Genomic DNA, 20733 nt, shown 5'->3' with positions numbered 1-20733 from the left:
TACTACTTTTTTCCAAAGAATTTTATTAATAAACACCTGGAACATTTAAGAATTACTATGCACCTTACTTCACATGGAAATATTGCTTTATTTGCCCTGCCATTACCTTCCTCAACTATCTAACTGTCAGCCCAGCTCCAGCTGTTGTCCCTCTTCCCTCCTCTCTTCCTATGTCATTTTCCAGCATAATGGCATATGTACACTCTATGTATGCAATTCCTATGTCACCAGTGAGCATCACCGGAGTGACAACACTAACACACCTCTGCTGTAGCCCAGAGTTTCCCTGGCTCACAGGAAGAGGCTCCTGAACAATGTCGCTGTACGATTTCCAGTCAGGTGCAGCATCACCAGCTTCCCTCAATAAATAAATTCTATCTCTTAACAGGTTCCAGTGTAGCTTTAGATTCTGAAAATAAATAAAGGAAAATCTTTCAACATTAAGACTGGCCCTGTACTGAAACACCAAGATTGACAAGACTACGAATTTAAACCACTTAGAAAAGTAGTACTCAAAGCAGAGGAAGAAGTAGTCCCTGGTTACCTGTGTCCCCCAGAGGGAAGCACAGGGGAGACGAAGGTACAGTCACCGTGGAGCCTACAGGCGCTGTGTGTGTGACAGAGACATGCACGTTGTTCTGGAAAAGTGAGGGTGTCACTCTAGGTTGTAGTCAGCCTCTGTTTCCTCACCTGCTCTTACTGAAGGGGGGTCTTCCTCACACTTCTAATGGATTTGTCCTCTCAGATCATGGAAAAATGACATGACCACACTACCGTGAGCTTAGCTTTTAGTCTAAACTGCATTAAACTTCCTTCATATTGCAACAGAAAAAGATTTAATAATCTCGCCGGGTAGTCGAACCTCACTCCCTTTGGTACTTGCAGAAGCTTAACACGAAATAAATAAAATTAGCATGCTGTCAGGGCAAGTTGTTGTACAAACACAAGTGTTTTGATTTAAATACCAGGGCCTCCACATTCATTAGAGGATTAAATCCTTAAAACAGGGGGCTTAGTGGAAGGATAAAGCTCATTTGCCTTCTAGTTTTCAAGCCCTGACGTGGCAAGAAGAGCATGACGAGAACACTGGCTTCCTTCTTCCTCCCTCGAAGGCTGCACCGTTAATGAGGGCCGAACAGCAAGCGTAACTCCAAACAAGTGCCTGAAATAACGGTTAGTCAACAGTACTTCCTCATCTTTCAGCTGCAGCTCAGCTTCAAAGGTTTTCTCTAAAATGCAAGACTCGGTTCAGAGTTCAGACACAGCAATGCCAGGCGGCATCCCAAGACGTTACAGCAGTCTGTCAGGGTCCTGGTTAAAGCTAAAGTCACATACAAGGGACAGGTGATCGGAAGGGTAATTGAACGAGGGCAGCCTGTTGGGCCCAATCTGCTCTTCAGTCAGCAAGCCCAGGGCTGAGTTCACGTTCAAGGCGTGCTGGGAATACCAGATATAATCCAGCGTGTGCCGGCACTCTCCGGAGGGCCGGATCTTCCAGGTGGTGTAGGGGGGCTCCGACTGCCCGTCGGGGCTCAGCAGCTTGTAGGCGCTGTTTAGATTGAGGCTGGAGTTCGAAAACTCCCTGTAGACCTCCTCGGTCGGCTCCGCGTTGAAGTCCCCGCAGACAATCAGCGGGATCTTTGCTCCCTGGGTGATGCTCTTCAGGTTCTGCAGGAGGTCGCAGCCCTGGGCGGAGCGGAACCTCTCCCAGCCCGTGCGGGCTTTCAGGTGGGTGACGGCGATGCAGAAGAGCCTCCCGGTCTCGTGGCACTTGAGCGTCTGAGCGATGGCCACCTGGTTGGTCTTCAGCTTCATGGCGGTCAGCCGGATGTTGGCACTGCTGACGAGCTCAAAGCGCTCCTTGAGGAAGAACATGGCGCAGCCATCCGGCCCGTTGTTGCGCTCCACGTCCAGGCACGGCGACCACGGCTTCGGGAAGAAGGTGCACTGGTAGCCCAGGCGGCTGAGGAGCGGCTCAAAGGTGTCGAAGTAGTGGTCGACTTCCTGAAGGCACAGGATGTCGGGCTTGTAGGCGAGGATTTCCTCCAGGATGAGGCACTTCCTCTCCTCCCATTTCAGAGCTTCCATGGGGCACTGAACAAAGTTGTCTTTGCCTTCCCCGAGAGCTGGAATTAGCAGGGGGGGGGGGACAAAAAACCCAAAAGTTACCGATAGCTGAAACAGATAAAACAGGTTTTATCTGTTTACGTGCAGGTCACGGGTTTTTCAGGAGTAGCTGGTGACTTCGAGGGTACCGGATTTGCCAGTGGGCGTGAGAACCCCTTCTCAAGTCACTGGAACCACTCCAAAAAAAGTTCCTTTTACAGATAAAAGATTTATTAAAGACTTACTCCCTCTCTGCCCGCTTCCACATGTGGCTGCTGCAGCTTAAGCCAAAATAAAATGAAGCGGGTTAAAAGTGACTTAACTGCAGAAGGTTAAGGCAGTCCCTAAGAGAGAAATTTCCCACACCAAAAGATTTTAAGATGAGGCTGCTGCACTCCTCAACTTACAGCCTTGATTCAAAACTACCAGTTAAAATTATTTTTAAGCATTAGGAATTCCCCCCATAGCAGCCCTGAATTTCTGGATAGTTCACCAACAGGGTAATTAGAAACTGAAGAGAAACTTTACAAATAAAACTTAGGAAAAGGATGAGTCATCTCGGGAGTTAACAACCCTCTAAAACTGATGGGTCACAGCTTTTAGAATAATGCTCAGTTAGGACAGAAATTCAGGGCTAGTTTTGGCATCAAAGTTGCAAGGAGACACCTTTTTTTCCTTTCCTATGGGACAGAAGGAAAGCCACTGTTTCAAACGCTAAAAATATTCCCCCTGGCACTCAGTCAGTGGTATCTCTGTAGTTCGCTCCTCTCCCTTTGCTCTGCCAGGGTCCTCATTGCTGCATTTGGTCTCAAGGTCGCACCTCGAGCTCACAAGCATCTCCTACCTTGGGCGAGGATGTTCCACTGCATGACCCGGATGGGGCGGTGGTTACTGGCAGTATTCTTCTTCAGGCTCACAAAGTTCCTCTGAAACCGGGGCGGCCGCTTCTGCAGAACAATCTGACATTCCTCCAGCAAATCCTTGGGGTCTAGAGGATCCAGCTGTGCTGAGTCCAGCTGCTCCAGGCACTCCTGGTGCTGGGATACGGCACCGCTGCTCAGCGTCTTGGCGAGCACACTATAGAGCCGGCTGGTGCTGTTTCCCATGGAACACACTGCAAGGGAAAAACTGGTGTTAGAGACGCTCCACCACAACTCTCCTCATCACCTGGGTACCTCGCTGCAGCGCCAGCCATTGGTGGTTTGCGCAGGAGCCTGTTCCTGAGCCTGAGACAAAATAGGAAGGATGCAGAGATAGGGTTAGTCCTGCCCAGGCTCATGTTCTGCCTGCCATCACAGGGCCTGCAGCCTGCAAACAGCCTGGTTTAGGACATCGTGCTGCTGTCTTCTAAGGCAGCAAAGAAGCCTTTCGACCAGAATAGCAGGGCTAAGATTAACTCTGCATACATTGTAGAAAACACAATAGAGCACACTTTTTCCCTGTTCACAGAGGAGAGAGCCCAGCAGGCAGACAAATGCTGCCCGCTCCTGATTTCATCTGCTTCTGTTGGAGATGGCACTCTGTATGGCCTGCTACCCTGTGTCCACCTGGGATGCCACCAGGCCGCAGACTCCAGGCTGCAGGACGGCCAGCAGGCTGACTCCTTCCCTCAGGTTAGCAGTTAACAGGAATCTCTGATCACAGTTTCATTTAGCCCCCAAGGACAAAAGTTGTCATGAGCATGAAGCAATGAAGCAGCCAGATGCTTCTGCTGGCTTAGACCCCAGGATGTGGAGTGGAGAAGGCGGGGGTCTCCCAGCTCCACATCCCTATGTTCATCCCCTTCACCCTCCTTTCTCCTACGGGATGGGGTTGCACACGTGTCCCTGCTCTGTTCTCGTCTTTGGCTTATGCACAGTTTGTGGTATTTCTACACAGGGTGTGCAAGAGCTCTGTCTCAAGGAGAGAAAGGGCTTTGCTCCTTCCAACACGGGCAGGAAGGACTGTGCTTGCACCACAGCAACTTGCATAAGAGGCAACACTCACTGAGTTGTTGTTGTCTCAACTTACTTATTTACTCCAAATGCCTTGTGCAAGGGGAATCTTAAGCACAAGAACTTCAGTGTTGCACTGCTGTTGGCCCACAGTGGTTTCTAAGTAAGTTTATTTGTGCGCTGGAGTTACTTTAGGAAGGAAGAGGATGAAATCATCGTCCTGTGCTCATGTCTTGTGGCAGATTTGGGGTGCTGCCCAACACACCTGCACATTCAGACTGAATGACAGCACTATCAACTGTAAGAGCTGGTGACAGGTGATGATGACAGGCTAGAGGGGCAGGCAGGAAGATGGACACCCTCACAGTTCAGTAAACATACTCAGGAGGAAAAGAAAGACTGCAGTGTAAGCCCCACGTCCTTGCATTTAGGAAAACGGATACATTTAAAAGACACTAAACCCTACTTGCTTTAATGCGTGCTTTGTATGTGTAAGCCCATGGAACAGTTGCAAGAAGGTTGTGAAAGGGGAATTTAGACTAGATATAGGAAGTTGCTGCTCATCTCTGTCCTTTTGGTTAAAATACTAGGAGTTCCTCAAACTGAGATGTCATCCTTAGCTCACACACGTGAACATCTTTCCAGGGAAGTTCTGTGTACTGCTTCAGTTTCTGCAGTCTTAGTTTACAATTCTTCTCAAGAAACCAAGTACTGCTGAAGTAGAAGAAGTGGCATTTAATAGTGAGGGAAAACACAAAATCCCTAAGCAGGATGCTGACACAGCTGTGAGGGGAGAAGGGGAAGGAATGAAAGCACACTCTCTGCTGGATACAGAAGGGTGCAGTTTACACACAACCAGGGCTGCCAGGCAGCCATGCAGAAACCCAAAGAAATCAATGCAGCCTTTAAGAGATGCTCCACAGGGAGCCACTCACCTGTTTTTAGGACAGGTACAACCCATAGCTAAGTGCTGCAACTGGAGATGAGCACAGAGTGTTTTCTGCTGCATCAGGTTCACCCTCAGCAGCTGAGTACAGCCCCTGCCACGCTATGGATGAACAAGGCTCATGTGGGGCTCTCCAAAGTGAAACGATTACCCTCCAAGGAGCCATTGGCAAGCTCTTAGGCTGCTCGTGGCGTCACCTGAGTCAGAGGGATGATGTTGAAAGGGACAAGGTAGGTGTCAGACAGCTGGAGCCAAAGGTCTGTTGGCAAAGCCCTGAGCAGCTTACAGCTGTTACAGCGGGATCAAGGCTAAGCTCAGCCTCCACCTGCCCTGCAGCGAACAAAGCCAGGGTACTGTCTAAATCTCATCATCCCTGGGATCATGGTGTATCCAGCTCTTTATGGGGCACAAAGCATAGCATAACATGTACCGTGGCCCAGAACTGATCTGACAGCTTTTAAGGCCGGTTGTGTCTCAGGAAGGAAAAAGAGCTTCAGTCTTCCTTTCAGGACCCCGAGAAGATTGTGTGAAAGAGGGTCTGGGCTCTAAGCTGGGCACTTTCAGTCCTGGTATAGGTGGCTTGAAAGTTTTTAGTTGAAGGAGGGGCCTCCTTGGGAAGATTCCAGCTTAAGATGACTGCTTATCTGCCCAAGTTCTTTGTACCCAAAGTGCTGAAATCACGACAACACAGAGACTGAGGCGTTGTGCAGAACAGGGGCCAGACCAACAACCTGAACACGAAAACTCCAAACGCAAACCCCATTTTGTTATTTCTGAACCATGTCCACAGCAGCCCAGCTGTACAACACAAGCACAAGGTCACCTACAGTGCAAGTTAAGTGACCTGTAACTTGCTGGGACAATGTGTGCTGCCAGTGCTGTGACACAGCGGTGCTGTTGTGGGCAGAGGCACAAGCAGACTCCTGAGCTTGCGCTGTAGCAGCGGGTAACAAACGTGAAAGTGATTCTCTCGGTGTGATGCAACAGGGAACATCAAATCAGCAATTACTCTTCAAGGTGCTTAAAAGCAAAAAGTTCCTTCCCCTCAGCAAGGGTGGTACCTCTGCATAGTAAGGGCAAGGGAAGGCTTCAAACTGTGAATTAAATGTAAGAACAGGGTGCAAAGTTGGAAGGTTTCTTGCATCATCCAGGACAGAAGAGATGAACTTCTAGGATCTCAGGCAAAAAGCCATCAGAGACTTGACTTTAAGGACTCTGCTTCGGAGATGAGGGTTGCAGAAGGGTATTGGGCCCTGACCTTTAGGTAAGGTGAGAAACATTCTCATTTGCCCTCCTTTGGGGTCATAGCCCCCAGCACCACTTTCAGCCAGAAGCCCTACCCTGTTTGTGTATGACAAACAGGGTTTGTTTGTGTATGTTTATCACAGGGCTCTCTCTGCCATGTGAATGGCACCACACGCCTGCCCTCTGGAGTTGCATCAGCCTCCACGGCCCCAGAGGCTGGCAGAGCAGCTAGATGCCCTCCCTCGAACCCCAGGAACAGCTTAGGACAGGTGCCACCCGCACGTGACAAAATCTGTGCTACTGAGGTATCATACTACATGTACAACCTTGTTTGGGACAGCAATGAGAGCTCGTCAGAGCAAGGCAGAAGCTGCCTGCTCTCAACAGGCAGCACCAGAAAGAAGAAGGAACCTCAAATCCCGCCTCCAGTAATATAGAGAATCAGTACTTGGCACAAGCTCTGGAAACCCTTATCTTCAGGAGTACTTTATTAATCATGAACTTGATTCTGCCAGGTCTCAGATGCTCCTCTTCCCTGTAGTGCCATGATGCTTCAATCCTGCCGTATGGCATCCTGGCCTAGCTTCGACAGGAGAAGGGGAAGCACCCTGCCCCAGCCTGGCTTTTACACCCCTCCTGTCACAGAAGCAACAGGAAATGAACTCACTTCACCCCAATCCCAGCTGAAGGCCGTAGGGCAAAGTGGATCTCCTGCATGCCAGGTACGTAATGCAGCCTCAAACACGCTGCCCAGAGAAGCCGTGGCCGCTCTGTCACTGGAAGTGTGCAAGCCCAGCTCGGCTAGGGCTTCAAGCAACCTCGTCTAGTGAGAGGCGTCCCTGCCCACTGAGGGAGGCTTGGAACCAGATGACCTTTAAGGTCTCTCCCAGCCCAAACCATTCAATGCCGGGCCGGCGCAGGTTTCAGCAGGAAGGTTCCGGGCATTCTGAGTCACGGCCGGAGCCGAGAGCGGCGGCTTCGGGCTGGGTCCGGCCGCAGGGGTGCGGCGGGATCGGCCCGGCCCTGAGCCGCTCGGGCCGCGCTCAGCGCAGGAGCGGGGCACACGCCAGGCACCAAGGGCATCCCAGACTTTCCAAGCCTCACGTGGGGGATGAGGAACGGGCCGTAATCACTTACGGGTACAGGCGAGGAGGGCCCTGATGGCTGCTGCTGCCCGCCGGAGCTAACCCGGGCTGTTCAGTGCCTTGAGCGAGCCAAGCTCATCCTACACAAAGTGAACGCCGGAGAGGGCAGCTCGGCTATCCGAGAGCATGCTCCCGACAGATCCTCCGGCTCACCAGAGCGGCCACCCCAGCGATAGCTGGGTTTACTCCAAGCACCCAGCCCAGGCGTGGGCGCAGAGGTGCCCTATCCCTCAGCCGGAGGGCACCGAGCCAGAAACGCCCGGAGCCCCGGCGGGCTGCGGGATGCTGCCCGTCCACACCGCGTGGGCGAGCGCCACGGCCGCTGCCTTAAGAGCCCAGGGGCCGGAGCATTCCCGGCGAGGCGGCTGCCGAAGGGCCAAGGAACGCGCTGGTGCGGGCAGGACAGCCCAGATCCCGCTCCCGCGGCGGCAGCCCGGCGCCAGCCGCCCGGCCGCGCCCCGCTCGGTGCCCGGTCGGTACCCACCTGTGCGCGGCGGCGTCCCCGGGGCGGGCGGGCCGCCCGCTGCTGCCCGCGGGGCGGCGGGGCCGGGGGCCGGCGGGTGCGAGCGGGACCGCGGCAGCGGCAGGCGGGAGGCCGAGGCGGCGGCGGGAGCGCAGCAGAGACCGGGAAGGGCCGAGCAGAGGCAGCGCACGGAACTCTGGTACATGCTCCCGGCGGGACGGGGCGGGACGGAGCGGGACCGGGAGGAACCGGGAGGGACCAGCGGCGCAGCGGATCCCGCGCCCGCCCCGCGGCCGCGCTTATAGAGGCGGCGGCGCCCCGCGCGGCGCCTACATCGGGCACTACCACCCTCGCCCGAGGGGGAGAGGCAAGGGACAAACAAACTCTCCCGGCACCGCCGCCCGCACACCGAGCCCGCCCGCGAGCACCGGCGGGGCACGCTTTCTACGGCCGTCCCGCGGCTCCCGCTGCCGCTGGCGGAGGACGCTGCGGTAGGAGGAAGGCGCCCCGCGGCCGCTCCGGCCTCCCCTACCCCGCCTGGAGTGGTGTGGCCCGGGGGAGGTCTCCCGCCGGTGATGTAAGCAAGGGGCGCCCTTTGCTCCTACGATCGTCACGGCACCGCGGCCGCCCCGCCCGGCCCTGCCCGGCCCGCCGGGAGCGGCGGGGATCGGCGCCCCTGGGAGCCCAGGCACGGCCGGATAGGTCGTGACACCGCCCGGGAGAGGCACCGGGCTGCCTCGCTGGGACACGGGCATCGCCCTCCCCCGCACTGCGTGGAGAGAAGGGCGGGCGCTCCCCCAGCGCGGCATCCCCTGTGGGAGCCTGCGAGGCGCCGGGCTGCGGGCAGAGCAGTGGAGCAAGCCCCCATGAGCGGGCTCTGAGCCCCAAAGCAGGTCGTCACTCCGCTTCCCGTGTCCGCTTTGCCACAGCGCCTCGTGTCAGGCCGGAGAGGCCAAGGGCAGCCCGAAACTCCTGTGCTGGAATTAGGGCAGTGCCCGCACCTAGTCGGAGCAGCCTTCCTTCTGAAAATGAGACTCCCCCCCCCCCCCCCCCCCCCCCGAATTGTTGTTGTTCTAAGTTCTAATAAAGTACCGAGGGGGCCTGGGGGAGGCAGATGCCTTCTGTGAGGGATGCTGCTGCAGGAACTCAGACAAGCTGGCATTACCGGGTCTGCCTGAACGCCCCCGGCTCATCCCTCTTTTTTCTCGGGCTTTCCCGTGCCAGGAAGATGGCATTAGGGCACAGCGGCGGATCCCTGTGTTCCCTGTGTTTTGCTGTTCCGGTGCCTGCTGTCCAAGTCTTTTTTCCAGCTTGCTGCCTACTGGCCATCCTTTGGAGACAGGGAATAGTGGAATCATTTAGGTGGGAAAAGACCTCCAGGATCTTCAGGGTGGAAGGTTTTGCTTGGGTGCTGGAGGCATCCTTCTCTTGGTGGGCTCCCAAGCCCCAGCAGCCCGCTGCACCAACCCTAGAGCAGGATGGGGACACCCAGGAAAAGGGGCACTGGGGAGGCTGAGGACGCTTCTAGTGCTGTCACATTAACCAGCTGGAGCCAACAAGCCACCTCGGCAACTGCCAGGCAGTTCATGATCAACGTGAATGGGTGGTGATCCTCAAAAGTGTGGTGCAAGAATTAAAAAAGACCAGTCCAGAGTTGTCTCAGTTCGGCAGCACCACAGGCTGGGCTCCACTGCCCAGCAGAAGTCACGTTTTGGAGAGGATCTTACCTCTGTTCTTTGTGCTGTCAGGATGGATTACCTGCAGGCTGCCTGTGTGGGTGACGTGTGACCTTGTTCTAAGCTGCAAGAGAAGGGGATTTCACAACCTCCCTGAGCTCCCAGAAAACTCTTGTCTGTTTTGGTTTTGGCATGCCTCTGGGTACAGGGGAAAGGGAGTTCTGACCTCTCCAGAGACTACATTGGCCTCCAGGGCTGGAAGCAAATGCAAGATGCCATCAGAAAGATGGGGCTTGTTCTTTCCCCTGGCATGCCATAAGATCTCTGACTTTCTAGCTGCTTACCTTTCCTAAGCATAACAGCTGATCCTGCTTTCCCCAGTGCAGGAAGTGCGTCCTGGCTTGGGCAACACTGGTCGATCCCTGGCCTTGTTCTAGCAGTCTTTTAATTGTGCAGACTCTTTTTCATGGGCCTGGTCTATAAAAAATAAACGTGCTTCTTTCACATCATGTCTTCTAAATCTTTTCTCATGGCTCTCTCCTCAAGCCTCTGCCTGCCCCCGCTCTTCCCCACTGTCTCCTGGATACAGCCCACCACAAATGTGCTCATCTTTCTTTGTGTTGCTCTCCATTCCAGCCACATTTGTCACTGTCAGCTCATTCTTCACCACAATTTTCATAGTGCAAGGGACTTTTCCTTCCCCTTTGAAGGCAGGTGCATTGTCTGTCTTTCTTTCATCATCTGGTACCACTCTTCTTGCCTGGGTTTTGGAAGGCACTTGTTAGGGGTTCAGAGACAACTCGGGAGAATATCTAGAGCCTTCTAGGATGGTGGAGTTAGCTTGTCTTTCTGCCCATCCTCTACTTGCTTTGCTTCCTTGCTCAGACTTTTCTGTCTCATTTCTAGAGCTGGGCTTGATCCCTTGTACCACTTTGATGCTTTGAACCCTCTTGGCTCTGACTGATTTCATCCCAATTTCACCCCTGGAGGCTTGTGCTAATTCTGTTATTCTCATCTGTATTTTTATCTGTTGTCTTTGTTACTCATTTCCTTTTTACTATTTCCAAAGCACAGATGGTGATAGTCTCACAAGTCCTCTGCTGATGATGTTTTCTCTCAATGCTGCTCTTTTCTTCAAAGAGACACCTATAGAGCAGCTGCAGTTTCAAGGGTGTGTCCTAGATCTTAGTGATTAAACTTATACTAGGCTCATCTAGCCCTCCCTAAGCAAAATACTCTAATGTGAATGTTTTCAAACAAACTAAAAACCCTGAGAAAGATGATTAAACAACGGGGAGGTAATTAGTACCTCAGTAACTTTTCCAGGTGGTTTTTTTTTTTTTCCTGTAAAATTAAGTAGCCTGGCCTTGACAGAGAATCGTGGGATCGTGGGGGGGAAGCAGCTGGAGAGCCTGGGAGGGAAAAGGCTGGAGCCTGGATTTTTCTGCTTTTAAGCACGTGGACCGTTCCTTGAAGATCTCTCAGCCCTGATTCATATCCTTTCCACTTTAAATACACATGGAAAAGAGAGAGGCTTGACTGCTGTGCAAGACTGGGGGCCCTGATTCCTTTCGGGGCTCTGCACCTGGCTGAGCTTGTCTGCTCTCAAGCCTGGGCACCCTTGTCGGAAGGGCAAACTTGTGACTAAGAGTTTATTTCTATGCTTGTTGTGCATGAACCTCTGTAACCAGCTTTTCCTCCCCTTTTCAGGAGACCAGACGCTTCTGGAGGGAAGGGGCGGTTGGTGACCCAAGGAATCCGTGAGCTGTCCCAATGGCCCTGCCATTTCTGGCGGGATTTGGCAAAGAAAATCCGTGACAGTGGTGGCCAAGGGGACAGGTAACCTGGGTTTTGCTGCTGACAGACTGGAGGCTTGGTGACAGGGAAGCTGCTGGCTTTGTGTCCTGCTCAGGGGATGAGGCAGCTGGGCCCATCTCTGAGCTCCAAGCCCTCAGCTCCCGTAAGGCATTTGCTGGCATTCAGGTGCCATTCCCGATGGCTCTTTGTTCTGCCCTCCTGCCCCATGGAAAAAAACCTTGGGTTTTCCCCAGAACTGGCTGCTCATCCTCCTCACCTCTCATTCCAGCAGACTTCTTGGAGCTGCTCACCACCCAGCGAGCTCAGCAGCCCCTAAGTAACTAGTGAATGGCAGTGCAATATGTTTGTTATTCTTTTCATTTTTCTGATGACTCAAGTAGTTGGGTTTAGGCCAAACCACCTCTGCATGTAATCTCCAAGGAGGAAGGACAGAAGGTTTCCTGCTTCCTGCTGTACTGCATGTGCTTTTCTCTGCTCTTTTGAGTGTTGGCTTTCCTTAGCTGTGTGTGCCCACGCTTGCATGACAATAAAAAAGGCATTTGTGAAAGCAAAAGGAGTCCCTGATGAAGCTGTTTTCCACACATACGGCTCTGTTCCCAGAAAGAGTTGTGATTTAGCTCCAAACTGTGAATCAGCGTTTGCTTGGCATTCCTTGGGGCGATTCAAAAGCCCTACTAGCCTTGTATGGGAAATAAAATCCTTCTGAAAATGCACAAAAGATATTACTAATTTTAGGTGCACGTCACTTAGTGAAAAGAGCAAAGTTTCTTGAGGAACTGATCTCAGCTATCCCATGTGCATCTGACTGATGTTTCCACAAGCAGGGAACATGACTGAGCAAATGGAGAGAAGGAGTCCAGGTGAAAGGGTACATAGGCTGTGAGAAATGCCTTTTTCTTAGGTGTTTTTTTGACCTGATCTTAACCCTGGAGATGCCGATGTTTCAAACATCCTGCCCCGAGTGTTAATCCTTTTCCAATGCTGTGGAAATCTCAGGACCAGCAGGCTGTTGTTACTTACTAAAAAATACAGCTTTGACTGAAGTTTTCCCAGCATCTAATGAAAGCAGTGATTTCCTGAAACTCCCCTTCCTTAGGATTAGTCATGACCTGAGGATAATGCTCCTTCCACCTCCTTAGTCACTTCCTCCCAGCCGGTCATCCCTGTGTCAGGATTTGTGCTGTGTTTGGGACTGCTGCTCTAACTGCCGGCGTTTTCAGCTTGGAAGAGCATTCTCCAAAGCTCCCATCTCGGGGCAGATGGACAGCAGTCACTGGACAGTCACGGTGGATAGACAGGAGGAAGTCCGTGGCAGTTTGATTCCGCGCAGCGCGGGTGGCTGCGGGCGTGGTGGGTTTGAACTTCCTGGTGCACACACATCCCAACGCCTGATTTCTCCCATGGGCAATGCCATCACCTGGAGTGCTGGATGCTTTCCTGTGGGATGCCTTGTGTCCCCCCCAGGATGCCCTTTTCCCATTAAAGGTCAAGGAAGGTGAGCCCTTCCCTGCCTTGTGTCACCAGGAGCCCTTCACCTCCCCACCATCAATCTGCTGTGGGGCTTCCTCCCTTCCTGGGCAGCAGGCTGGGAGTGCTCTCCTGCTCTCCCCTCCCTGCCTCACCTTGCTTTTGGGCACCTAGGAAGAGGCTGTGAGCCAGGACTAATGGCAAACACGGGGATCATGGTTGGTTTGAAGGAGGCTGCCCTGAGGCGAGTTCACCTGAGGTGAAGTGGTGCAGAGATTTGGGTGTTCAAAACAGGCGGCATCGCTGAGATAGCTGAGATGGCTTTCCAAAGCTCTCAGCTCTCATTTGTCAACCTTTTCAGTCACTGAAGCATTTCACAAAGTGGAGCTCTGCCACTTGAACCCAGTACCTCTCGTGCTGAGAAATGAGTAGCAGCAAGTCTGGGGAGCAGATGGTAAAGTGTTCCAGGCAGTTAAGGAAGAGGGAATGATAGTGACACTTCTGACATTTTGTTAAAGAAACATGCATGTCACTTCATCTCAGATCTGAATATACACGATGGGATGATTAAACAGAGTACTTCGTATTTAGAAATAGGTGTCGGTCTGAGAGGTGTCTGCCTGTGGAATCAACCTTCCCAAGACTTCTCCATGAGGCAGCCAGACGTTGTCTTGGCTTGCCCAGCACCTCTCTGAATCTACTTTCTGTCGCTTTATAATTTTTTGAACGCTTATTTACGCTTTATAATTTTTTGAATGCTATTTATGCTGAATATACACGATGGGATGATTAAACAGAGTACTTCGTATTTAGAAATAGGTGTCGGTCTGAGAGGTGTCTGCCTGTAGAATCAACCTTCCCAAGACTTCTCCATGAGGCAGCCAGACATTGTCTTGGCTTGCCCAGCACCTCTCTGAATCTACTTTCTGTCGCTTTATAATTTTTTGAACGCTTATTTATGCTCCAAGGACCTGTTGGATGCCTTTTTTGGGCAAAGCCTGTTTATCTTCCCTCTGTGTGTGTTAGTGACTTTGGAGGGAACCGGTGAATAGCTGTCCTTGGAGCCAGTGCCACCGCTTGTGCTGCGATGCTCACCTGTATCTGAACAAGGGGAGGATCACTCGTTTCCATTTAGAACATTTAACAAGCATTTCCATTCAGCCATTAGCTGCCTTTTGAGAGACAGAAATGGACACGTTTTCCACCCAGGGTGTGGCTGTGGCTTTTGAGCAGCTCTTAGATGGTGACATGATTTTCAGGGGTCCTTAGAAAGCCCAGGCCTGGCAGGGCTACCTTTTCCTGACCTGCTAGTTTTCGTCTTCGGAAGTAAATGCAGCTTCTGTTTTTCACGCTCCCTTGCCCTGGTTTCATGGTACCTTGGTGCCTCAGTAAAGAAATCCTGCCGGTCATCAGTTTCCAGGCAATAAATTTGTAATTGAAGAGGGACTGTCACGGTGGAGCTGGCAGCCAAGCCCAGGACTGGCCTTTGCCCCGGGGGTGTGCTCGGTGGAGTCACGCTGGTTGGGCTGCCTGGGGCAGGAGTTCAGGCAGCTGCCAACCCCTGGTGCCCGTCCAGCCCTGGCCAGAATCCAGCTGTGCCTGCGTCACTGGCCCTGCCGCTTGTGCAAGTGCCCCTGTTAGTGGCGTGACCCGAAATGGCTTTCGTAACCCCGCTGGCAGGGCTCGGGGTGGCTTTGCCCTCTGCCCCACCTGGACCCTGGCTTTCCCCTGTGGCTTTGCTCAGCCTCAGCGGGAGTCGGGAAGCCCGAAATTCTGGCTGGGAAGCTCTCGGTGCTGCTGGACGCACAAAATTGGAAGCTCCCTTTCGGGTGTCTCGGTGGAGTTTTTGGGCTTCTTGTGCCATCTGCAGCCACCGTGAGCTCAGGGCACCAGGTTGCAAGTGGCTGAGCAGCCCCTGACCCCTCTGCCCTGGTCCAGGCAAAGCTCAAGGTTTTGCTGAGTCCCAGCCATGAAAACAAGCGTTGGGAACTGGCCACTTCCCAGGTGGCCGGCTGGGCTGTGTCCTCTCCCCGGCTGCGTGCCACAGGGGCTGCTTTGCCCAGGTAATGCAAACAAGTCATGGCAAAGGCCACCTGGGATGATCACCCTGCAAAAATGATCTGCTTATCTGATAGCAAATTCCTCTGTGAATTCCCTACCTGAATTGCATCTAACATAGATTTAATTATGCACAGGTTTTTGTCCTTCCAGGGCAGCTTCAGGAGACATGGAAAGGTTCGAGTGAGTCTGCTGTTTTACTCAGAGAACAGCTGTACTTTCTGCCTTTATTGTGCTCCAGTTTCTTTTTTTTTGAAAGAAGTTTTAGTTTCACCTCTATCCAGGGTTATCAGGGGATTGATTAGGACTCTCCCTAACATCCTTTCAGTAGGTCTAAGTCCAGGAGACAGTTTGCAGGGAAAGTCCGAAGGGGAGCTGATCCCTGCGGGGTGAGAGCATGGCTCTGCTTGGCGTGGCATGCTTCCTGTCTCTGGGGAGCTGTCGGGGCTGTCTTCTGGATCCTTTCACTGCCCCGTGCCAGTCTCCCCCACCTTCCCTTCAGCCTGTTTTGGTGCTTTACCGCTCTGGGGTTCACTGTGTCACCACAGCTCCGAGCTGCCTTTGGGAGCCTGTGCCGCCTGCATCTCCTGCTCCTGGGTGTACGGCGTGGAGCAGGCAGCCGTGACTGGTGCCAGGGAAGTGCCCCAGGGCAGCAGTGGGCTGCTGCTTTTATTATCTCTTGGCTCTTTGGTGAGCTGCCCAGGACCCTTCTGGGGTCCTGCTGAAATTGTTTAAATGATATTTCATCCTCGGCCTCCTGACATAAAGTAGGGATGCACTCAGTGACTGACAAGGTGAGGGCAGTGAAAGAGTCATGCAATAGATCCACGAATGTGATGTTAAAAAACCCCCAAAGATACTTCTGGGGTAATTTCAGTATATCTGTCTGTTGGATGGACAAGGGGCAGTTTTGGATAACTCATCCTTTGCAAGGGAGCAGAGACTACCCTATGAAAGACCATTCACCTCAGGAAATTAAGACCTTTTTCATCTGAGCTGAGTCCAGGTTAGCAGAAAATCTCTCCTGAGATGGACAACAAGCCCTGGGCACTAAAATTCATGGTGAGAGGACTGTCCAGGCAACTCAGAGGCAGGCCGGTGACCTAGTCCAGCAAGCAAGGCAGCACAGAGCAAACCTGTGAAACAAAAAACATGCTTGCAAACACAGTGAAGCTGGGGTGGTTGATCATTAGCAGCTCCAGCAAGGCTTGAGTGTGTGTCCTGGAGGGGAAAGGCTGTTTCATAATCTGTGACCTGGCTGAGCATCCCTCCTGCGGTGCCATTCGAGATCCAAAGTCTAGCAAAGCAAAGGTCTGATTTGCACTCCAGCTCGGGGCTTTTAGGGCACTGGCAATGGGCAGCATCCTGGACTGGTGTCAGGATATAGAAATTCTAGAAGCACTTATGCTTTGTACAGCGCAGGGCAGACACGCAAGAGAAACGCTCTCACCACAGCTGGCTGAAAACCTGTCTGGATACTGCTGGTGGCCAAGTTCACATTATCACCAAACCTTCTGTAATTGCTATACTGACTGTTCTTGTAAAGATGGGAAATCACCATTTGGCTGTCCTCATGAAACAGCGTGGTTGCACCACTCTCAGTTGTCAAGGCCTCTCTCAGAGAACCTACCTCCTGTGTTGTCACCTTCATTTAAATGGCTGAGAGTCATTATGAAGACCAATTCCATTTCCAGGTCCTGAGACGTGGTTTGGGAATGGTGTTCCCTAGTTTAATGTTTTCCCACTGACACACCCCAGTCCGTGTGCTGCTTGCTCACTTTCTCTCCGCTGCTTCTTCGGTGACATGGAGAGGAGAACTGAAGGCACAAAAAGCTACAGATCACAGGCTGGGGTAAGAACAATTTACTAGAAACAGCAGTGGAAGGAGAAGATTTACAGTAGCAACAAAACACTAATAACAGTTAAAAGATAGGCGAAATATTTACATGTGATTGCTCACCACACAATTTAGTGTTCCCACTGAAACACCCCAGACCACAAACTGCTCACTCGCTTCCTTCCCGTTCCCTCTGCAGCGGCACGGAGAGGAGAACTGGAGGCACAAGAAGTCAAGATAAGCACAATCTACTAGAAAAAGCAAAGAGACAGGAGAAACAGCAACAGCAATACTAGTGGCAGAGTGTGCAGATGAGTGCACAATTAACGTGTGACTGCTCACCACGTGGAATCCAGGGTGGTGGTGATGTGCCTTTTCCAGCACATCGTCTCCAAATCCAATGGCCCCATATATTTTTGTTTACTAGGATGCAAGGAAAATCCTTTATCTATTGCAAATTTTGTGACAGCACATAGGGGCATGAAGCACTCACGCTGTGTTTTACTACAGTTTGTCCCTGTTCTCACGGCGGCTACTCAGTACAGTTTTCCTGTTCCATTTCCACTGGCATCACAGAACCACTGAGGGAGACTTTTCACAGTAGTGCAATGAGCCATGCAACCTCTGCACTTGCCTCTGCTTTCCTCTTAGATCTTGGGAAGTCTTTTCCCCTGGTGGTGAAGCAAAGGAAAACATAAAAAAGGAGAGCGAAAGAAAAGTGCTGCTTTTGTTTCCACTTTATATTCTGCTACCAGCATTAGCAAACAATACTGTTGCTCTTCAGAGCCGTTTTTCCACATGTGTGAGGCCTCCCTGGGGAAGCACAACAGGGCAGAGGCTCTGGCAGCTGCAAATCTGGATGATTTCCTCGATTTTCCACAATTCTTCAGTTCTATCTAGCTCCAATCTGAAAAAGCCCTGAAAACGCAGAGTTGTTTTTTCAGCCTCCTCGTCTGTGAAATGGGATGATCCTCATTTGTTTTGTAGAGGGTGTAGGAAGGTTGAGGGTGGTTCTCTTTTTGACATATCCCAAAAAGACCTGTCTCAAAGGCTTTTACTCTTTCAGTATGGAGAAGGAAGGATGGAAGGGGTGGGCATCAAGGGGAGTGCAAATTGTTGGATCTGGGTGAGGATCTTTTCTGAGCTGGCTCCCATAGATGTGTCTGCCTCTTCTTTATGGTTCCTCCACAGATGTGACAATCCAGTGAATGAAAAGAAAAAGGAGGGAAAACCCCAACCCCACATCTTGACTATTTATGGCGAGCATATTTTATTTATTGCACCTCCACTGGACCCACGTAGTCAAAATGTGAGGAAAGGTAGAGCTTCCCAGTCTCTCCACAGCAGAATTAATGTTAGAAGCTGTGATTTTTTTTCAGAGGAGCATGCCCCTTGTCCACCAAACTTTTTGGCAGCAGATTGTCTGGAAGGTGAGGAGATGCAAGCACCATAATTTATGCAACATTTCCAGCAGTGCTGATCCTCTGTAAATCATGGAAGTGACGTTTACCCCCCAGCCTATATCTGTGGGTAAGGATGGACCCACGATGGGTGTCACCCCTTCCTTCACGTATGGAAGACTGATTAAAGGTGTTCCTATCTTTTTCCCTTGTCAATGAACTTTCAGGAGCTGTCAGCATCTGTGTTAGGCCGGCAGAGCATTCGACAAATGAACCTGAGTCCTTGCAAACCACTAGAGGCTGGGTAGCACGGAGGAGGAAAAAGGGTTTTTCTTTTGTTGTGAAAGTGCGTAAGCAGGGAGCTGCTGAACCTGGGGGCTGCAGGAGTAGCCCCAAGCAGAGGCACAGGGAGTGGAGCTGGTAATAGCACAGCGTTCCTTCAGCCAGCTCTTGTGCTTGCCACATCCTGATCCAATATTGGAGCGTGATGTCTCGTCTAGGAGGTTGTTGAGGGGAGCAGGGGGCTCCCGGGCTGTGCTGGAGAGGACTGATCAACGAGCAGAGAGTGGGAAGGAGATAAAGACAAGCCAGATTTCTCCCAGTGCCTTCACTTTTCACTCTGCAGCCTTTTAAGCCGCTGTGGTTTGGTTTTTTGAATGCTGCAGCCTGCCTGAGTAGAGCTGGTCGTCATGAACCACTAAATTTCTGAAACTAGAAGGGTTTGCTTTGGTCTCAGCGACATCTGGAGGTCTTGGGAGACCTTTTAGGGCTTTCTCCCTTTCAGGAGCCAGGACAAGCCTTTTGTAACTGCCTTCCCCGGCCTCGATCACCCTCTAACATCAACTGACTGAATCTTTGGCACGTCCTTCATGGAAACAGCTATCAGTTGAGCTTTTAGCAAATCTCCCCCATCTCTTGGTGTTTCTCTGTTTCCTTTTCTCGTTTACAAAACCGCGTTACGTGAGGCAAAAACTCATTTGCCGGCTGGGAAGAGACTCTGTACTCAGTGGGCTATTTACTGTGTACCTGAGGTATAATCTATTCTCTGCAGTAAATACAGGCTCCAAAACGAATGGGTATTTATTTATAATAATATCGCAGGCAGTCCGTACGGAGGTGTCATCTCGTTTGTGATCAATCCTGGCGCCGTGCTCCGGCTGCAGCAAAGGAACGCTCCGCGTTAAAGTGATGAATCAGTTCAGTCCTCTCCTCCTGACTGTCATTTTTCTTCCCTGAAGATGTATTGCCTCCATTATGCAACCCCTGGAGGTGAGCATCAAACATCCACGGGTGCCTGAAAGGGAGTGTGCATGGAGATCGTGCGTGGAGATCATACGTGGTCCCATGGGATGGGAAGGGAAGGGAAGGGAAGGGAAGGGAAGGGAAGGGAAGGGAAGGGAAGGGAAGGGAAGGGAAGGGAAGGGAAGGGAAGGGAAGGGAAGGGAAGGGAAGGGAAGGGAAGGGAAGGGAAGGGAAGGGAAGGGAAGGGAAGGGAAGGGAAGGGAAGGGAAGGGAAGGGAAGGGAAGGGAGCCATGCTGCCGATTACAGGGAGACGTGTTCCAAACAGGTGACTCTTTGCAGCACGAGCCACTCTTGTGGTGAGGTAAGCAATGATTTAATCCTCCAGAACGCATCATTATTGCACTAACATTGTATTTCTGGATTGATTTCAACTCAGATTCTGATGACAGAGTGGATATTTTGCTCCTGGAGAAATAGACCATCCATGACATCCAACAATCTAGATATATTTTAAAAGAGACATCCTTGGTATGCTGGGGAAAACAGCAACAAAACCTCTAGAGGTCTGTATTTGGGTGCCGTGGAGATGCAATTGATATGTCTGTGTTGTCAATTTATGGCTGTTACCACCAAATAGGAAAATCTGCCCACTGCTCATGAGTGAATCGCCAGAAAAACAATAACTTGCCTTATGGAAGATACTGTATAAAATGGAGCCGTGCAGTAATATTTGAAGGTTGTCTGGGCTTGGATTTGGATATTTTACCGTGCAACGCTGCCCAGAGAAGGAGGGCTCTGAATGCCAGCAGGGTGGTGGCACGGGGAGAGAAAGTGGGGCTGGCAGGTGCTTTTGTCCCTGTGCCCTCCCCTCCCGTGCTTGTCCAAAGCCCAGGACACCACCTGTTTCTTGTCAGGGATTTTGCCCAGATCACTCATCCAATGGCCCTCTGCCTCCAGGATGTCCTTTAATGCGTGGTGAGACTTGCATGTGCGTGCCTTGGCTTGTCCTGCACATAGATGATAGCTCTGAGGGCTGGGAGACACTTAGGAGGAGGAGAAAACAGGCCCATCTTTCATGTGTCTCTTGTGAGACATGAGAAAAGCTTGCAAATGGCCTTCTGTCTTTGTAAAATCAGAAACACCACGCATATGAAGGCTGCTGTTTGCTGTGTTTCCCTTGGGGCAGTAGAAATGTTTAATTTCTCAAAGAGGCAGCCGAGGTGTGCAGAGACAGCTCTTGTCCTTGTCTCTGGGATATAGGGAAGGGGTGAGAAAAACACACAAAACACGCAACATACGCTTCATGGTCTCAGTAACAGCCACTCAGTTTTCAGCAGGAGTAGCTCAGATCCTTCCCCTCTGCCACTTTTCCATAAACCCTTCTAAGGGGGACAG

The 20733-nt window shown here is 51.7% G+C and overlaps 1 protein-coding gene across 1 annotated transcript; it reads right to left on the bottom strand.

Moving 5' to 3' along the window:
• On the bottom strand, positions 1 to 8134 carry NOCT (nocturnin). The gene is made up of 3 exons (XM_040064889.1): positions 7861 to 8134; positions 2951 to 3220; positions 1 to 2126 (listed from the first exon to the last, which is right to left on the bottom strand). The coding sequence occupies exons 1-3, from the start codon at positions 8042 to 8044 to the stop codon at positions 1291 to 1293; spliced, it is 1290 nt and encodes a 429-aa protein (XP_039920823.1). The 5' UTR covers positions 8045 to 8134; the 3' UTR covers positions 1 to 1290.
• Between the last annotated feature and the right edge of the window lie 12599 nt (positions 8135 to 20733).

This window comes from Hirundo rustica, chromosome 5 (assembly GCF_015227805.2).
Source record: "Hirundo rustica isolate bHirRus1 chromosome 5, bHirRus1.pri.v3, whole genome shotgun sequence".
NCBI classification, from domain to species: Eukaryota; Metazoa; Chordata; class Aves; order Passeriformes; family Hirundinidae; genus Hirundo; species Hirundo rustica.
The sequence above is the reverse complement of the archived record's forward strand: the minus strand, read 5'-3'. Positions and strand labels throughout refer to the sequence as shown.